Raw genomic sequence first — 19,772 nt, 5'->3', positions numbered from 1 at the left:
CTCATTAGTTCAACAATTAACTTCTGGTGCATTCGTTACGGGACGAGTGTCACCTCATTAATCACCTGGAACAATGTAAAAGGAAGCTATGCCTGAGACCCGCCCGATAGGAGACGCACAAGCTAGATGGATAAATAACGATGCGATGGAAGGCGCCGGGCATGACCAATTCAAACTCCAATTCTCCCCACACTCAAGTCAAGTTTCCGAGTGCTTCTGCTTCCACTTTCTCCAGCAAACCCAACCTATTACCCCCCCCCCCCCCCCCCTTCCTTCCCTGCGTCCTTGGCTGCTTACCCAGGCCAGCTTTCAAATCAAAGGCATGAGAGGGGGATCCCTGCTCAGGGCTGATTAACCCTCTGGCACGCTCCACCCTGCTCCTGCCGACGTGCTCCCTCGGCGGCTTTCTGTTCCTTGGCGAGCAACTCACACATCCTCTTTAAGTTCTGGGTCAACGTGTTCATCAAGGCGACTGTTATATTTGTTTCGCCGTTTCTTTTCCGGTGTCCTGCGGCAGTATAGCACTACGTAGGAAAGGCGTCGTCAAAGAGATCCATGGTTTATGAGAAACGCTCGGCACACCAGGCCGGTCTTACAGCGGCGGTTAATTAGAGGAATGTCCACCGTTTCTCATCTGTAATAATAATAATAAAAAGATCTGTGAACGGAAAGATGTGAAATGCTGTGTCCCGTCGGTTGAACCATTGAAACAGCAAACAGTTTGAGTGGTTTGAAGTAGTTGCCGTTTTCCCTGCATCTCTTACCACCTGTGAATTAAGTCAAATCATGAATTCCCTCGTGCCATTTTAAATTCTGCACAGGCCTCCCAGCTTTTTCTTACTTCAGATCTGAGAGAGTTTGAACACCTCACTGCCCGGCAACAACGACACACACTCACGACGCCTCGCAGAAAAGAAAAAAGAAAATTACTTGTGTGTCTCTGCGTGATAATTGGCTGATACACAACGAGAAAATCAAAGAAAATGAAGTGCATCTATCCGGCCGCGTATGTGTGTTGTGCTGTAGAACTCCACTGTGGTCTTTTATTCCCCTTATACCTTTTTACATAGCGACGTTTGCTCTCAGAAGCCCGGAGGTGCCGGGGCGGCACTTTGATCCCAAAAGCCCTCTCGCAGTCGTGGTAATAATCAAATCTGTATGCATTGTCCTCCTCAAATCAGCACCACGGTGGGACTTCCTTTCCACGAGGTTCCTCAACACCCCCCCCCCCCCCCATCCTTCCTATACCAGCCTGCCTGGCAGCCTGCTTTTCTTCCAAATCACTGCTGCTCTGAAAGGTTCTCTGGCCCTTGAAATGGAAAAATAAAACAGCTGGTGTCCAGTGGGAGAATCAGTGTACATAAATTAGCTCCCATTTGCTTGGAGAGGTAGCTAATGCATGTCGACCTTTTTTAACTGTTTAAGAATGTGGTTCATTTCCGGGGGATAAATATGTATTTAGATTTTAAATGTCCGTCTCTAGGAATGTTTTCTTCTGACTAACGTGCTATTCTTGCAGGGTTTTGTTTTTTTTCTACAGCCCTGTCCTGGATGTGACTGTTATAGATGTGTAATTGTGCATGGGTTCCATGAATATTTGTGGAGTGTGCCATATAAATATAAAGTTTAAACCTATCTTTAAAGCTTCTTGAACCTACGCTTTAACATTTTTTCTAAACATCTATAAACAAAGATAAAACGTTCATAAACCACTGTTTAAATGTGACTGATGTCTGTTGCAGTTGCCGATTGTTTCAAACCTGTTCATTAAACTTTTAAACTTTAAAGGCAACAGCGACATTGAGCGCTATCAAATGGCAAATAAGAAAATCCCGTTCAAATATACCCGGCCAGTTGAAGATTGGCTTCAGGAGAAAGGTAATCCTTTTTACCAAACTTATAGAATGTTTTTCATTGTTATTTATTTTTCCTCTCATGTCATCGGCTTGCTCCCTCCAACCTCTGAGAATGACAATCCATCCCTTTAAACCCTATTTAAAAAAAAAAAAATGTTAAAGAAAATGCACTTTTTTTTGTTTTTTTGATTTTGTTTTATTTATCCCCATTCCCCTTTTGCCATAACCCCCTTTTAAATTTTGAGTCTTCGATGGTGTCAAAGGGACTGGGAAGGACATCTTTTTAAACTAAAATACAATAATTTACCCAATCCATTTACCCACTCCCCAACGTTGTGCTTGGGCCCCAAGCACAATGTTGGGGCCCGATGCTCACATCCTAAATCCTCCACCATGTTCTGCTGCAAAGTAACCAAATGCCATGTTGTAAAAAATAAAAATAAATAAAAACTTTGAGGCAGCAGGTGCTTTCCTGGCTGTAATTTCTCTCATACTAGTTAAACACATTATGCACTGAAAGAAAATCCCCATTCGGTGGCTGACAGAGAGATAATTGGAACCGAGGTGCATTGCACCCCGTCACGTTTGGCGTTCCGAGTGGAGCACCAGGGCTCTCTGGTCATATTGGATTCAGCAGAACGTCCATTTTATTACACATTAAAGTTTCTTATATCACATAATATCGTTATAAACTGCGTTTTAAAGGTCATTGCCTATAAACGTCTAAACCTTATTATTAAAGTCCCTTTAACATTTGTTAAAACACAAACCGCTCTGAAAAAAAAAAACCCTAACAAAAACAATTCCATTACTGCCGCATGCATGACTCCACATGCCGTTTCATTTTCTCGTTTGTGATATGAAAGTCCTGCCCCTGTCATTTCATGCCCGTGTGTATTGTAATTGTGTAAACGTGGCAAATATAATAAGTCTGCGGTGTTCTGTGTGTCCGTGTATTATAGAAATTAGATTTCTAATTATGATTCCTGCATCGCAAGAGTGTTATTTGTGCATTTCCATTTCATCACTAATGCATGAGTGATGTGTTTGGCTGTGATATTTAGTCTGCTCCTAAATGAAATTTACCGTGACATGTGTGTGAGTGTGTATTGCTTATGCTTTATTTAATGCGCCAAGGCTTTTATACATATTTATTCATTCATTTCCCTGCATGAGTCTCGGGATTTGTCCAGAGAATATAAAGAGGGCAGGGACCGGTTTAGAATGTGATCGAGCTATTTAAAAAGAAAAGCAACTTCCCACCCCTGTTCATGACTGAAGACTTCTTTTGCATTCATTTTTTTTACAACTGCAGTGCGGTGGAACCTTTTTTATCCGAACCCACGTGAAGGATGGAGGGCTATTTGGTCAGTCCCAATATTAACAAATATACATAAAAACGGTTCCTAAAAGCGCCGAAGTTCGCCAGGAACAAAACCCTGAACCTTCGATGATGCACCCGTAACTACGGCTTTAACTGTAGCCCCTGCAGGCGTCACAGGGATCCATAAGGCTTTCAATAGACGATAGAGAATAGACCACTGACCAATAAATGACTTGACATAGCTGGCGGGGAACATTAAAAAACCGTTAAGGAAAAAAAGCTGCTTCAATGAGCTGGTAAGTTTGGACGACGGGGTTCGGATGAAAGGTTCCACTCTGTTTCATTTAGCAGCTTGAGCCGGTGCTGTTTCCTGCTTTTTATTTATTTTCCTTGATGAATATTTCCCTTTGAAACCCAAGAGCTTAACTATTCCTCAGTTATATCCTATAAAGGCTGGGGAAGTAGAGACAAATGATGAGGTTGTTTCTTTCGTTATCGTTCTGTTCTGTTTTGTGGTTTTCCTGGAGAAAAAGCCATATAGCCGATGGAGCTACAGTATCAGGCACGTTTGTTTTACGTTATGTCAGTCAGAAGTAGTCAACCGTGAACTGATCAGGAGCCTTTCGTTGGGGCGTTCTTGGCGCCCGAGGCCTAAAAATCATTCTGGCTACTTGAGAACAGCGGTGCCCTCCACGGATGGACCCGTTAACCCTTTTCCTCCTCCTCTGTGTCCTGCGCCCAGGCCGCCAGCTGACCATCTTTAACACCCAGGCCACCATCTCCATCGGCGGCAACGACCGCAAGCGGCCCTACCAGGGCCAGCTCTCCGGCCTCTACTACAACGGCCTCAAGGTGCTCAACATGGCCGCTGAGGGCCATGTCAACATCAAGGTGAACGGCAGCGTCCGGCTGGTGGGCGATGTGCCCGCCAGCCGGGGCGCGGCGCGCACCACCACCTCGGTGCCCCCAGAGATGTCCACCACCTTCATTGAGACCACCACCACACTCTCCACCACCACCACCCGGAAGCAGCGCTCGCCGCCCACCATTCAGGTTAGGCTGGGGGCTTTCGACGGGGAGGGAGAGCTGGGCACCGGGAAGGGGAGGATGAGCGGTGCAGGGGGTTTGCATGCGTTTGCCGTCTCTAGGCTGTTGTTGTGGTTTGTGAGAAGCTGCTTGGGCGTCGACCAAACGGACATTAGTGAATTCTCAATGTAGGGAGATCAGGTGCGCAAAATTCCGTGAAATATCGACAGAATCCAGCGTCCTTTGCCTTGTACAGTATTGGACGTGATGTCGTGGCTGGATTGTTTTGGAGCTTGTTTTTTGTTGCCATGCTTGGCTTGCTAGGGTTTGGATACTTTTCAAGCGGAAAAGAGGGGATTGAAGTGCTGCTGCAAAGCTGGCCTCTTCACTCAACTCTCTCTCTCTCTCTCTCTCTCTCTCTCTCTCTCTCTCTCTCTCTCTCTCTCTCTCTTTCTCTCTCACTCATTGTCTGTCTCTCGTGCTTTATTTTCTCTTTCCCTCACATCTTCACTCATAGAGGGCTTTGTCCAATGTGTCCCGTCTCTAAGCCAATGAATGTCACCAGCGTGCCAAGAAAGTAATCACGCCAAGCGCTCCTTTCACACTTGGAGGACAAATTGAACCATTGACTGTTCATATTAAAGCAATAACTCTCGCCAAGGGTGAGTGTGTGTGTGTGTGTGTGTGTGTGTGTGTGTATGTGTGTGTGTATGTGTGTGCGTGTGTGGGTGTGTGTGTGTGTGTGTGTGTGTGTGTGTGTGTGTGTGTGTGTGTGTGTGTGTGTGTGTGTGTGTGTGCGTGCGTGTGTGTATGGCGGGGGGAACAATGGAGAACATTGTTCTTCGCCTCTAAAACAGATTGTCCAAGGTGCATTAACGATGGCCCCTTCGTGTTCGCATGAAGGTAAAAGGTCGACCCACGCTGCCTGCTGCCACCGCCCAGAGCTGCCGAATGCCCCGGCACGAGGAAGGACTGGCCTCAAAGTCTAACGGATGTATGTAGGCGCGTTGAATGTCTGGATGCTCAGCTTTCTGTTCAGTCGTTCCAACACTCTATGATGATGATGACTGAGCGGAGATCCATTACAGTGCTGTCTCCGGCATCATCAACAAGGTCACATTGGAGAAGAAGGAAAAAGCACAGTCGCGGTGTCACGGAGAAAATGGCATTTTGTGTCACAGGCTATTAATATATAAGGGAGTCAATAAAATTCAGCGTATTATGAAAAAAAGACTTGTTTTCTCTCCAAGGTGATATCATGAAGGGATAGCGGTCTCACTCAAACGGATAGAGATATGGTTTGGCAGCACGGAGACGTTACTTTGCTGTCTTTAACTAGAGATGATCAATGGATAATTGATCATACTCGGGTATGTTGGCATCTCGATCAAGCTCATTGAATTTTATTGAAGGATGCAATGTGTGCAGCGAGGGAAGAAAATACAGTGGTACCTCGATTTACGACTGTAATTCGTTCTATAAGAACGGTCGTATGTTAAAACAGTCGTATGTCGAAGCAATTTTTCCCATATGAATAATGAAATCATGAAGGGTGAAAATAAACAAAATACATGCACTACGTGCACACACCATGTAGGTCGCCCGACTGACTGCTGACTGACAGCTGACTGACTGCTGACTGACTGCTGACTGACTGCTGACTGACTGCTGACTGACTGCTGACTGGCTGCTGACTGACTGCTGACTGGCTGCTGACTGGCTGCTGACTGACTGCTGACTGACTGCTGACTGACTGCTGACTGACTGCTGACTGACCGCTGATTGACTGCTGACGAGCCAACTGCAAATTTCCACGCTCGTATCTTGGAGCAGTCGGTCGCAAGTCGATACAAATTTTCACCACTATCGCTGCTCGTATCTTGGATTAGTCCTAAGTGGATGCAGTCGTAAGTCGAGGTACGTCTGTATAATGATTTCAGTTGTCCAATAGGGGGAGCCATGTGGAGCTCATATGGCCCGTCTAGAGCACATCAACATACAAAGCATAGTGCAAACTGGCAGAGAGAACAGTTGGAATTCACTGTGCAATGAAGTCGCTTTTATGAATTTATTGAACCAAAAATCAACACATAATCTATTTTATGTTAATCTGTCCTCCACGTTTTCTTTCAGCGCCTTTGCTCTCTGGAAAGAAACTAATCAGCGCCACCCAGCCGCATTCTTCCCTAATAATTCTGCCGTCCTTATTATGTAATTACTCCTAATGACTGTTGATCACAACATACATGAAGATTTGTCAGTCAGTACGCATCCCTCATCTTAACCATAAAAATGGAAGAACTACTTTCCTTTTTCCACTTTCGGGGCAGCACACCTTTGTTTGGAAGTCTTTTTTCCCTCACGCTTTCCTTTGCCAGGGTCTGCTTTGATTCACAGCAGTGTCACAGTTTTTCATTTTTATTTTTCATTTTTTAAGACTTTTACGCGTACAGTGCCCCGTTCGGCTGTCAAGTGGCGCAAGCGGTGTGGAGGAGACGACCGGCGGCGGGTTGGCAGATTTCTTTGCCCCTGCAGGGTTGTCTCTGGAAATTTGGGGATTGGAGCTATCATTAGTGATGTAATGTTGGAGACAGGGAGCTGCTACCCGGCACCTGGCACACCACCTCCGAATGTGTGTGTGTGTGTGTGTGTGTGTGTGTGTGTGTGTGTGTGTGTGTGTGTGTGTGTGTGTGTGTGTGTGTGTGTTCTGTGGTGTTACAAGTGTGCTGAATTTGAGATTTACAAAGGGGAGAAAGTTGTTGCTATGTACTACCTCTGCCTACCAACGCCCCTCAACGTCACCATGGCCCTCTATAGTTGCAATGATTTGTTGTATATGTAGACACTGTAATCAATTATAAAGTACGTACTGTAGCAGTAATCTACACCTTAATAAACAATCTTACAGCGTGTGCAATGGGAAAACAGCACTTTCTACCTCCTTGCATATTCTGTATGCCCATTGTACACGTTATACATATTGTTTATTGATGTTTATTCAGTGTTAGTGTTTTATGTAAATATTTCTTCTTAAATTTCACTGAAAGGCACTGAAAACAGAATTAAATTCCTCCAGGCAGAGTTGGCCAATAAAGCCTGATTCTGATTCTGATTATATACTTATAATTTAGCTTGGCAAGTGGCCATAGAATCACATTTTGTATATTCTGTTTGTGTTTTCTTATGTTCTGTATTTTTAACTGTTTTTGTATATTTGACTATTTTTTTGAGACTTTTAAGCTTTTCAATGCAAATTTTCTGCATGGCAATGCACCAATCCTCACCAGGACAAATTCAATGCTGTATCTGAAAATGTACTTGGCAGAATAAACAAATTATGGCTCTGATATTTATGACAGTGTAGCCTGTAGTGCTTGAATGCCTACTATGATATTTCACCGGATGTAGTATGTCTTCCAAGTCCTTTTTACATACTATCCAAGCATACTATGGTTTTGATACTAAACGTATTACATAGTTGCCTGTTATGGCTGCCATTCCAGATGCAGCCAAATAGAGAGATGGAAAGTGTTTGAGCCTGGGAGGGATGGGAGGAGAAAGAGAAAGAGAGAGAGAGAAGAGAGAGAGAAAATGATGGGGGTGCAGGGTAGTGAGATGTGTCTGTGCTGTCTATACATCTGAGCAGGAACCATCATTAATTAAGTGTGAGATTGGTTCCCTGCATGTCCCACCTCGCCCCGCGCTCATTCTGCTGATCCCCAGATGTCATGGCAGTCGACGGCTCTCACCTCGGGGAACCTGAAGGAACAGCGAGTAGCCTGGGAGAGGCTGACCGAAATAGCATTTACACACACACACACACACACACACACACACACACACACACACACACACACACACACACACACTCACACCGCACACACACACAAACCTGCAGACAGACACACACTAAAGTACAAACTTTCTTGCGGCCACTGTAGATATAGAAGATGTGATTTGAAGAGTGTGTAGGGATGGAAATGGTCCACAGGGAGGGCAGAGTCTTCAGAGATCAGTTCAGAGATTGCAAAACACTTTTGTATATAAATAATATATATATATATATATATATATATATATATATATATATATATATATATATATATATATAATATGTATAAATATATGTATATATTTATAGGATTATTTGATATTGAAGGATTCATATCTAAAAGTGTTGTACATTTAAAGTTGAGAAATGACCAAAAAAGAAAAACATGGGAAAACTCTAAATCTGCGATATTCATACGCCGCAGGTACTTAGCGATTCACCTTTCCAAACACTAGAGGGTGATACAGTCCGGGAGGTGCCCCATGAATCAGATTTAACTGCAGCGGTGAATGATAATACCTTCAAACTAAGTGGCGGTTTCAATCAGTACCTTTAAAAGGTCATGAATGGTTTAAGGCACATCGTTAGATACGTCACTTGATTTATTCAACGGAAATCAACTGGCTGAGAAGGTCAGACCCGCAGTGTTATTTAGGGCCCCACCTGATCTGCAGGGGACACAGAGCGAGCCATCAGGCTACGATTCTACCTTTTAACTCTCTGCCGCCTTCTTTAAATAAAGGCTTTGAGGTTGGTTCAGCTTTCCAACCCTCCTACACACACACACACACACACACACACACACACACACGCTCACACACTCGCACACACACGCACACACACACACACACACACACACACACACACACACACACACACACACACACAGACACACACACACACCCAAACACACGTGCAAAATGCGTGCACTTTATGCAAGGGTAATATGACTCATTTCATTGTGCGATGTAAACATCGAAGGTGTTACCACCATGCGTTTCAACAGGCTTGTAATCGTGTCAGGATTAAAGTGAGGGTTTAACCACAGATCAATCTGAATTCATCCCTTGAACATTCGCGAAGGCCCTCGCGCGTCATTCTCACTTTGTTTGTCGACGGGTGCCGCTCTGTGGATGCTGTGCTATGTGTCACTGCTAGATGACTCGGTTAAGCATGGGATTTTACCCTTTGTTTTTAGGGGAACCCTTATCTATCCATACGGCTTGTCAACAAACAGGAGAAATCTTTTTTCCGCACGGAGGGAAAAAATGAAATTAAAGCGTAGCATGGTGTTGTCCAACCCAGTCTCACGCTTATTTTGCTTTCATAGTCACGAAAATGATTCCATTGAATCGTGTCCCGGAGCACGATTGTCCATGCTGAACAGAACGAAATTTAAACAATTCATTTGAACGAGGAGGTTTTTTTCGACTTCATAAGGGGGGGAGAAGGGCACCATTACATACACTAAAACTAAAACTAACCTAATGAAAGTACGCCATGGATGTATTAAAATTTGAAATGCTTTAATATGGGTTTTGTTCTGACTAGCACGAAATAAATGTGGGATTCTGTTTTCGCTTTTTCTCTGAATGGTCTATGAAATTCAAGGTTGGTAGAGAATAGGGATATAGGGTCATACCCTCAGCATCAATTTCATTCATAGACACAATTTAACTGGATATAAATATCAATGGTAAATTTGATATTTTAAGTCTATGTGTACCCATCAGCCAGTGGGGTAAACATTTCCATGGTAACAGCGAGCTCCACCAATCAGAGATGACATTGTTGCAATATGTTTTTCTTAAAACAAGGTTGATATCACATGACTTGTGGATTCTACAGGAGCAAAAACACATTATTATGTACATTGTGTAATATTTACACAACTGCAGTATTTCTAAACATTTCTAACCCAAACCAAATACTTCTGCGCCATTTTGTTATGCAACTTTATGCAATACATGGGTAAAGTAGTTGTATTATTATAAACCTTAAAATCAAAAGAAGGTATGGGTGAAAAGGGACATGCATGTGGTACTAGGGGTTCATTTGGCCAGTGAATTTACCTGCATTGTCAGGATTTACATATGTCATTTGCAAAGCCTGAATTATATGTGAGGCCATCTTCAGTTGCGCCCCATATTGACACTACAACCCCTCTAAGAGTACATGTCCAGAGCTTTAAAAAACAGTTTACCTTATTTTGGTAGCTCCTTTAATTACTGAGATATTGGGCTTCAAAGGTGACCTGTGGTTAGGCTTCAAAGATCAATATCTCAGTTTAGGGTCCACTGAAATCTCTCAAACAAACATATAAGTGTTATATGATGGGACCTTTCCAAAAATGTGTTTGGTTTTGTTCTACGTCAAAGTAAAAAAATAAAATAAATCCAACCCGTCGAACAAACAAAATATAAATCCAAGCATTTCAAATTTTAACACATCCACGCCGACCCACCCTAAGCGAGCTTACTGAGCTAGCTCGCGTGGCGGGTCTTTCGCCGGACGTGTGTTGAACACTTGTGTTTGGTGCGAAGAGTCATCAAGGAACACTCATTTATGCAAGGCTCTCTATCATGGGAGATGAACGTTTCTCGCTTTCAATTAACTGGCGTTGGTCGGCCTGCCATGTTTTGGAGCAATTAGGAAGGGAGGCTGCAATCCAGAATACCGTGGGGGGGGACCGGCAGAGGGAGCGAGGCGGGAAGCGATCCGCGTGGCTGCCGAGCTTAAGAAATTGCTTGCGTCCATCAACTTCCACCGTTGTTGTGCTCGGGGGATGGGGAGGAGAAGGGTGAATTGTTTGCCCTATAATTGGCTTCTTCTTTTCCCCCCAGAGACATAGGGAAATTACCCAACAGGAATTCACAACAATTTGCATGATGACAACGATATTAGCTGTAATTGATGTTGCCACGGCTCTGTAAGGGTGGACCTTTTTTACCAGCCGATGGACAACCTGATGCGCGCAAATGCATTTGAAAAGGCCTGTGCCTACAGCAGGTTTTGTGCGCACAAAAAGCTGCTCGGGCTCAGGGGGGTTAAGGAGGGAATGCGACGTGGCGGAGGTCAAGCTTCAATCCGTTTATCCTGGAAGAGTCGGTCTGCACATGATTTGTGTCTCCGCGTGGGGGGTTTGGTTTGGTTTTGGTCGTGAAGGAGGAGGAGCGCCGGCGTGCTACCCTTTACCACGCCTTGGCCCTGGTGTCTGTGGGGAGTACGTTTCCACCCCCTCACCTGCTGCCAGAGTCATTTCTGTTCGGTTAGTTAGGCCCTGGGATCAACTGCCTGCAGCTAATTGCGTGAAGGTGGAATTGGCAGGAAGACGCTGCTTCTCCCTCAAAACCCTCTATCTGGCTTCTCTTTCTTTCTCTCTTTCTTTCTTTCTTTCTTTATTTTTTTTTCATTTCTACACCAGAATTAGCGGGTTTACCCCCGTTTAATAAACCCGGGTAAACCCCCTAAAAATAGGCGATTCACGCCTTTCCCATTGCCAGTAGACGAGTATGCCTTTCTGAGTATGCTTTTCGCGCCAGAAAAGGGGCGTGTCATGGTTCCAGTGTTTTTGGGGGTAAAATGCAGTGGAAGCAGCATGGAGTATCGATGCCCAGCCTTCAGCGGCTGGGAGCAGAGACGCCCCTCCGGTTCGGAGACTGACTTGGGGAGTGCTGGCTGGAGTCCCTCGGGGTATAGCGGGGTCGTGGGGGCTCTCCACAGCGGTCCCCACGGAACGGTCCCCACACTCAGAACATTTCATGGTGCCCCATGCGGGAACAGGCAATAACTTCAGAGTTTGATTTTGGATTCTAAATGGGATATGAAATGATAGAATGATACATGGATATTCCTGTTCATTTACGCACCGACGTCCGAAAATGAGTGCGCCGACCCGGGTGTCCTTTTCACACCAGAGCCGATCGGAGCTGGAGCGGACACCCGCATCTATCGCAGGGTAATTTGTCCCGGGACTGAAACCAGGACTGGAGAACTGGAGAACCTTTCCCATGAAGATTAATGTAAGATGTTAGGGGGTGTTACTGGGCTTTTGGTGCAGTGGAAAAAGGGCATGACTTTCTCAGTCCGGATCCCTCCCTGGCGATTGCCTGGGTGGGGGTAAGGTGGCATCAGGCTCCCGGTGAATTCTGGGAGATGGATGCTGGAAGTCCCCTTAGTCGCTCGGTGCTTCCAATTAGGAGACAGCCGACTGATGGAAGCCCTGCAGGTGTGTGTGTCTGTGTGTGTGTGTGTGTGTCTGTGTGTGTGTGTGTGTGTTCGCACACATACTCCATGATTTAATGAGCTACACACACACACACACTAGCACTAACCACAGACCAACACACCCTAATACAAGCCTGTCAATCAGAAAGACGCACACACCCTGTCATAATAGACACATAACCTACACACACACACACACACACGTTGTGAGTGTTAAGATGACTGAACTATATTATCTCATGACAGTTCTATTTCCACTCCATCACAGTGTATTTCTCCGTCATGTCGTTGCTTTTGTTCCCAACGTTCCGTCGTGATGAACGTTATGAATTTTTCATTTTTCCTGTCATTGCGCAAGAATGTGCGTCCATGGAGCGAGCGTGGAACACCAGCGCCTTTGTGCCGATGTGTGTGTGTGTGTATTTGTTTGTGTGTGTGTGTGTGTGTGTGTGTGTGTGTGTGTGTGTGCGTGCTCAGAACTTGTATACGGGATTTGTGTTTGTGTGTTTGTGTTCATGTGTGGTTGTTTCTTATGGCGTGTGTGTGTGTGTGTGTGTGTGTGTGTGTGTGTGTGTGTGTGTGTGTGTGGCGCTTGGCAGTTTGTCTCTCTGTGTGTGGCAACCAGCATGCAGCTCCAGGGGTTTTAAACCACAGGCATGGTTGTAATGGATGTTCCCCATACCTCATACACAGCTGATAGATCCTCAGGGACTTTGTGTATGTGTGTGTGTGTGTGTGTGTGTGTGTGTGTGTGTGTGTATTTGTTTGAAGGGGGGTCCCATCAGCCACCACCATCAGCAGCAGGGAGTTCACACACCAAGAGACAGGCAAACAACACATGTCAGCTACACACATAGGAACAGCACACACACACACACACACACACACACACACAAACAGAGTGCAGTGTGTGTCTAGGTTGACCAGCCCCCCACCAGCAGATGGGGTGGGGTCTCACACTGCGCTGCCTCCGGAGACTACAGGGCCACTGGATATACTACTACAAACTTCAGCCCAACTAATTTCTCAAAAAGTTTTAAGTAATAATAATAATTAAAAAATAATAATAACCAAAAGGCTTGTTAAACACTACAAAAACACTGATCTCAGCTTTTTTTCCCCCCTCTGAGGTGTATTTTTCCGCTTTCGAAGCCTCTTTTTTTGTTATACTGTACAGGCCAAATAAAAAACACGTTTGATTGTTTTGTGACCTTTTCTCACTCTCTTGATACTTTTTATTGGTTTTATTGGCATATTAAATTTATTATATATCCATATACAGTAAGTATTTCTCCAAGAGAAAACCCCCAAAATATACATATACTGTATATATTTCATAATAGATAATTATCAAATAATGATATTAATTTTAAACTGCAAACAACCTCTACATTTACCATGTTTATATTTTCTGATGTATCTGTACGCCTAGCGGAATAGTAAAAAACCTAAATTAACCCACAGACATATTTTATTCTCACGAAATGAATGTGCATACAATTGTGACATCATTAAACCAAAGCAGAAGCAGGTACAACTCACATGGAATCATCTTGGAATAATAATCTCATGTATTAAAATCCTGTGATTTCAATACATGCGCATTTAAAAAATACAATTCTTTAATGTTCATCATTAACCTCATTTAACCATTAAAACACCCTCACAGCAGTGGATGGAGAAACACTTCAGTAAAAATGACTCCCCAGCAACTTTTTTTAAACTCTCTCTAATCACTCTCTCACTCTCTTGTCACGTCCAAAAACAGAATGTATGCATTTGTGTGATATTTCCCAGCAAATCAATTATCCCTCGTGTTTATTATTGTAATAATAATGTTTCTGTCCTGCCGGGGAGTGTAGAACTTCCCTTGCGGTGATAATAAGTAGTCACAAAAGGTTTGACTCTTTTGAGAGATTTGATTCCATACGACCGACTCAGTGAAAAGATCTGTTCAATTTTCCGACCGAACGACTTTGTTCGTCTGATTCGCTCGGTGTACCTTCAGGGGAATCTAGTTATTTTCATTCAAGATTCGAGACTCGGTTGCTGAACTGAGACGCGAATCTTGAATGAAAATAATGTGATTTGAATTTCATCGTGACTTACTGCAGTGACAGAGTCGCGAACGAATGACTCTTTTGCTGACTCATTTAAAAGATTTGTTCCCGAGTCTTGCATCACAAATAATAAATAGTTAAATAAAGCTTCAGGCACAATAGGCGGGTCCAGGGTAGTCGGCCCTTCATTAAAGTTCAATGGACGCGTGTGCTTTGGCTCTCTGTCCCGGTGTGTTTTGTGATGCAGAAGTTCATTCGTTCCGGGAGCCTGAATACAGTGTCATTCTGTGATCGGGTGGTGTTTGTGGCTGTGGGGGTGGCTTCCTACGCCGCAACTAACGGCGGTTATAAAGTAGAGCTGCATGCGGGGCCGGCTCTTCCTACAGGCGAGATGGGGTGGCCTAGGGTGCCATCCCAAGGTCGGAGCGCACAGAGGGAGTAATTTGCGCACCTGTCTCCCTCTCCGAGCCCACAACGCGCCTTCACAATAATAATGTGTTTTGTAAACCTCTAAATAAATTGACTAATTTAAGTGGTTCAATTAACTTCAAAAATTAAGGAAGTTTGTCCTTTTTGATATCTCTGGAATGTCTATAAATTCTGACAGTGGTGTTATTGGGTTTTTATTTTGTAGAACTTACTCTAGTGCATGTCAGTTGTCCTCAGAAGTGTATATATTTATAACGTTTAATATGCTGCGCTTTGTTTAATCCAGTTGTCTTCTGGTGAAATAATACCTGTCACTTTGTAACTTCGTATGGTTCAGAGTTTGTACCTGACAGTATGTTCCTTTTGTTAAAGTTCTATTGTGATATGTGTCACTGGACTACAGTTCTATCACCTGATGTGTGTAATTTGCGTATGTGTGCTGTGTGTGGCGCAATCTTGGTGAGGTTGCAATTGTTGATCACAAACTTCTTCTACAATACCGAACCGATCTGGATGAAACTTGAACAACGCCATGTTGGAACTGCCCGAATAGACATCTTATTCAGATTGTCTGTGGGTTACTCGGATCCATGACATCCATAAAGTTGTGATGTCAGTTACATCTGCTCGTGCCACCATCTTGTTGAGGACCCGGTTGTTGACCAATCACTAGACTGCAATGCTGTCATGTGACCTGTGTGCGCTAGTGGTACAGTGGGCTTATGGTTCAGTAGGCCTTGGGGCCACGGTTTTGGGGCCACAGTAACGGTACGGTATCAGTCTCTTTAAATTTAAGATATTTTTTTTTTAAGTTAAAAGGTGTGTTCTGTTGTCTGCGACAAATAACTAGTGTAATGCTCATTTCCGTTAATGTTTATTTATTTATACATATATTATTTTAAAAAGGTTTCACGATAAAAATAGATAAATAAATAAATAAAGCAGTAATATTGTCAGTTTGTGTAAAACAGGTATAAACAGTATTCTTCACACAGAAATAATAATAGTTATATAAGTTCAATAGTTCACAAGGCTTTGCTTTGTGAACCTGAGGGTGCGCTCCTTTTCAGCCAGGGCCCCTCCCAGCAAGAGAGGAGCGTAGGCTATCTCTTACATATAGAGGGAAACAATCGCCGGTGGCAGGAGACGGCAACTTAAACAAACAACACAACATAAAACTTTAAAACTTGACAAAAAAAAGAACGGCTCATCACCCAGCGCGACTCACTTTGCTTCAATCCTCCAAAAGAGCCGTTCAAAAGAACCGGATCGTTCGTGAACGGCGAGTGTACTGCAGAGTGTAGAGAAGTTCATAATAAAGGGGGACACCGCCATCATAGGTGGTTATTTCCTCATTGGACACCTTGATTGATTGCACTCTTTACAAAAACAGTTCTATGTAGTTTCATCTTGTGTTTCTATGGAAAAGGCTGCATAGCCGCGTGCAGTTCAAAACAGTAGACCTTGGCTCCATGCCGACCCCGTGCGGCTGGTGTGGCCGGTGGAGCTACAACAGTGCATTCAATAGGATGTGTGGACTTATGGCCATGCCTGTATGCTGCAACAATGCGTCCAGTGGACTTCTACCGTCATATCATACTGTGTTTCACGTGTGTGTATTGAACCGCAGGGGCCATACTGAATGGTCCGATAACATACCGTTTACTGTTGCAGTAAACAGTGCTTGGATGCAATGCACGTTGCGGCGATGATAAAAATACAGTTTTTCAAATTAATTCTTCAACAATGGACCAATCTGGATCAAATTTGGACGACGGCATGTTGGAACTGCCCCAAATACACATTTTATTCATCTTGTGTGTTAGTCAGGCACATCCATGACATCCATAGATTACTGACGTCAGATTTTTTTTTTAACAAAACAAAAGGGCTCCCGCCCCTTCGGGTCAGGACCCTAATTAGGGCTGAGCATTTGAAGCGACTGAGTTGCACCCGCTCTCCTGGAGCCGCTTCTCTGGAAGCAAATGGCAGTAATGAATCTCTACAGAGGATTCATTTACCACAGCAAAACAAAGAAAGAAAACAAAACAAAAGAATGCAACGTATGCAGATAGCGCTAGTTACGGTCATACTACTAGTGTGTGGGTGTGTGTGTGTGTGTGTGTGTGTGTGTGTGTGTTTCAGATGAAGTGAGAGGAAACTATCTCTGCTACAAAAATTTTATAGATTCATTATTTTTCTGTGTGTGTGTGTCTGTGTGTGCATGTGTGTGCGTGTGTGGGCATGAAATACAGCGCATCCATGGTTGTGTGTGCGGGTGTCGTTTAATTCGATCCAGAAAGGGTCTTTGATGTCGTAATAACGAAAACACACGTTAAGCACGTAAGTATTTCACTCGTTATTCTGTTAGTCCGCAGCATCACATGGGACTGGGAATGCAATTCCTGTCGACGCACACAGGGAATTAACACAGAAATTACAATAAAAAGGAAAAAGGGTACAGAGTCAATAACAGTTATATATACCTATTCATGTATGGATGCATGTATTTATATTATTTGGCTCATATGTGGGTATTTCTGGGTCCATGTGCGTGAGGATGTGCGTGCATCTGTACCTTTGGGCATTCTAAATCATTCATTTTGTCAGTTTAGCGATGGAGTGTTTTTAACTTTCATCTTTTTAAGAAAAAAAACTAGACTAAATCCAACGCTTAATTTGATTTGTGCTCATTAGGAATTAAAAGCCAACGGGGTCCGCCGGCTAATTCGGGAAACGTAAAGCCGATTTGGTTTTCCGCCGCCTTGAAGTCACGACGCGAGAGGAAGTCAGAGCGAGAGTCCACGCTCACTCTGTATTCACAACCTTTCTCAACTCTCTCTCTATGGAAAAGCCAATAATAATAATAATCCTAATAATAATAATAATTAAAAAAACACACACTCCACCCGAGTGGCGTTTTTGGGGACCTCCGTCACAGAGACACAGACGATGGGGTTGAGAAAACACAAGTTTATTGTAGAGAAGGGGCGAGGTGGAACAAGACCCGGAGCAGATGGACACAGGTCATGACATGGGCTCCTCTCTCCTGAGTGAGTGTAGGGATGGGGGTTTTACCTGCTGCTCATTAGACCAACCAACAAGCAACAGGCAAGCAACAGCCACTCCGATCCTGAGTCCCTCATTACCTCGATCCAGGACAGGTGTGGCTGCTCAAACCACACCATCCCCACACCACAACGACATTTAACCATATCGCCATATTACCATATAACCGCAATCCCAGACGATATAATTTCAAAGATTTGTTCGCGATTCTTGCATCACAAATAATAATGGTAGGGTGGCGCTTTTGAGGCGACTGAGATACAGTCGCTCTTCCACAGCCGCTCTCACGGAACCGCTCTCACAGATTATGGATTTAATATCAATAACATATTATATTATATTCATATTTTGTTCTCAGTCCGTCAACTTTTACATCATGTGCCAATCTGAAGCCGATCCCTTTTCTAACCCCTCTCTCTCTCTCTCTCTCTCTCTCTCTCTCCCCCTTTCTTCCCTTTCATCTTCTCCTCTTCTTCTTTTTCTTTTTTTTTTCTGTGGTCATGGCTCTTGGAGTTCAGCACCTCTCGCCCCCAACATCCCTCTGAACTCTTTGAACGGCACGTAACACCCCCCCCCCCCCCCCCGCCCCATCGCCCCCCTTTCCCCTCCTCACCCCTCCTCACACTCCCTGCTGTAATTGCAGTGGCGATTTGGAGCCGTGGACATGGTGACGACTCTATAGAAGTAGAGTTCTCTCTCCGAAACCTTCCTTCCTTCTTTTCTCGCTCCCACCAGTGTGTTTTTGTGTGTGTGTGTGTGTGTGTGTGTGTGTGTGTGCGAGCGAGTGGCTCTGATGACCTTGTACTCTCCGTTGTGATTAAGGATCAGGGCCGCGGAGCATTTCCTCTTCCAGGGGAAGATGGATGACCCCCTGGCCGCGGGGCAATTAGACGCTCTGGAAGGAAGGATGGAAGGAAGGATGCAAGGAAGGGTGGAAGGAAGAGAAGGGAGGATAGGAGGAAGGTCCTTTAGACGGCGAGAGAGAAAAAAAATCCAAGTGCTGTCAAAAAGCAGCTCCTTCCTTTGATGGTTCTGGACAAATTGAACACATGTTTATACTAGTTTCTTCCTCCTCCTCCTCCTCATCCCTCCTTCCCTCCTTCCTTCCCTCCTGTCCCCACACCTCCTCTGTGGCTTCCTCCATATTCTATAACTTTGTTTCTTTGGTGGTTTCCTTGTTTGTTCTTTCTTTCTTTCTTTATTTCTATCATTTTTTATTTTCTTTCTTGCATTGTTTCTTTAATTTTTTCTCGAATCCCTTTCTTTCATTTGTTCATTCTGTAGTCAGTCTTTTTTTCTTTCATTTTTTCTTTTCCATTTTTCTTTCATTTGTTTTTCTTTCTTGCATTCATCCTTTCTTTCTCTCTATCGGCCTTGCTTTTTTATTTCATTATTTTATCTAATTTTTCCCTTTGGTTTTCCTTTCTCATTCTGTTCTCTCATTTTCTGCTTGGTTTCCCTCTTTCATTGTTTTTTTTCTATTATTTTTGTCCATCTTTCTTTTCCATTTTCTCTTTCTTTCAGTCATCCTGTCTTGTTCATGTCTTCCTTTCCCCACCACCAGCCCTCCACCTCGCCACCTCCCTGCCTCGCTTTCTGCCCTGCATCCTGCTGACTTAAGGAGGCTATGGTGAAAAAGAACTAGAACAAGAAAAAGAAGAAAACGGCGATCCGCGGGCGTTCATTTTATATATCAATATTTAATCTGGTAAAATCACTTAGCGCGGGGTGAGTGCCGACACTTGATCCTGGGCTCATTTAATCGTAATTTAGCCGCCACATCGAGTGCCAAGGCAAACAGGGAACCTCACATCTTCCAGTGTTGGTGTGTCGGTTCCAGTGTGGCCGTGTCAGTTCCGATGTTGGCGTGTTGATTCTGCCTCCTTTAGACACGTTGCAGATCAGGACGGGCACTACATTAATGTTATCACAGCACCAAGGAGCCAGCT

The 19,772-nt window shown here is 44.1% G+C and overlaps 1 protein-coding gene across 1 annotated transcript in view; it reads left to right on the top strand.

Annotated features, from left to right (window-relative positions):
- LOC307227588 (neurexin-3b-like) overlaps nucleotides 1–19,772 on the top strand; it is a gene marked incomplete at its 3' end in the record, with an annotated part of 299,424 nt that overhangs the window by 260,129 nt on the left and 19,523 nt on the right. Inside the window, exon 15 of the mRNA XM_079996955.1 lies at nucleotides 3,923–4,233. Coding sequence (XP_079853081.1) covers nucleotides 3,923–4,233 — 311 coding nt within the window. The remainder of the gene's footprint in view (nucleotides 1–3,922; nucleotides 4,234–19,772) is intronic.

The sequence above is a fragment of the Zeus faber genome (genome assembly GCF_960531495.2).
Source record: "Zeus faber genome assembly, chromosome: 2".
Taxonomy (NCBI): Eukaryota; Metazoa; Chordata; class Actinopteri; order Zeiformes; family Zeidae; genus Zeus; species Zeus faber.
The sequence above is the reverse complement of the archived record's forward strand: the minus strand, read 5'-3'. Positions and strand labels throughout refer to the sequence as shown.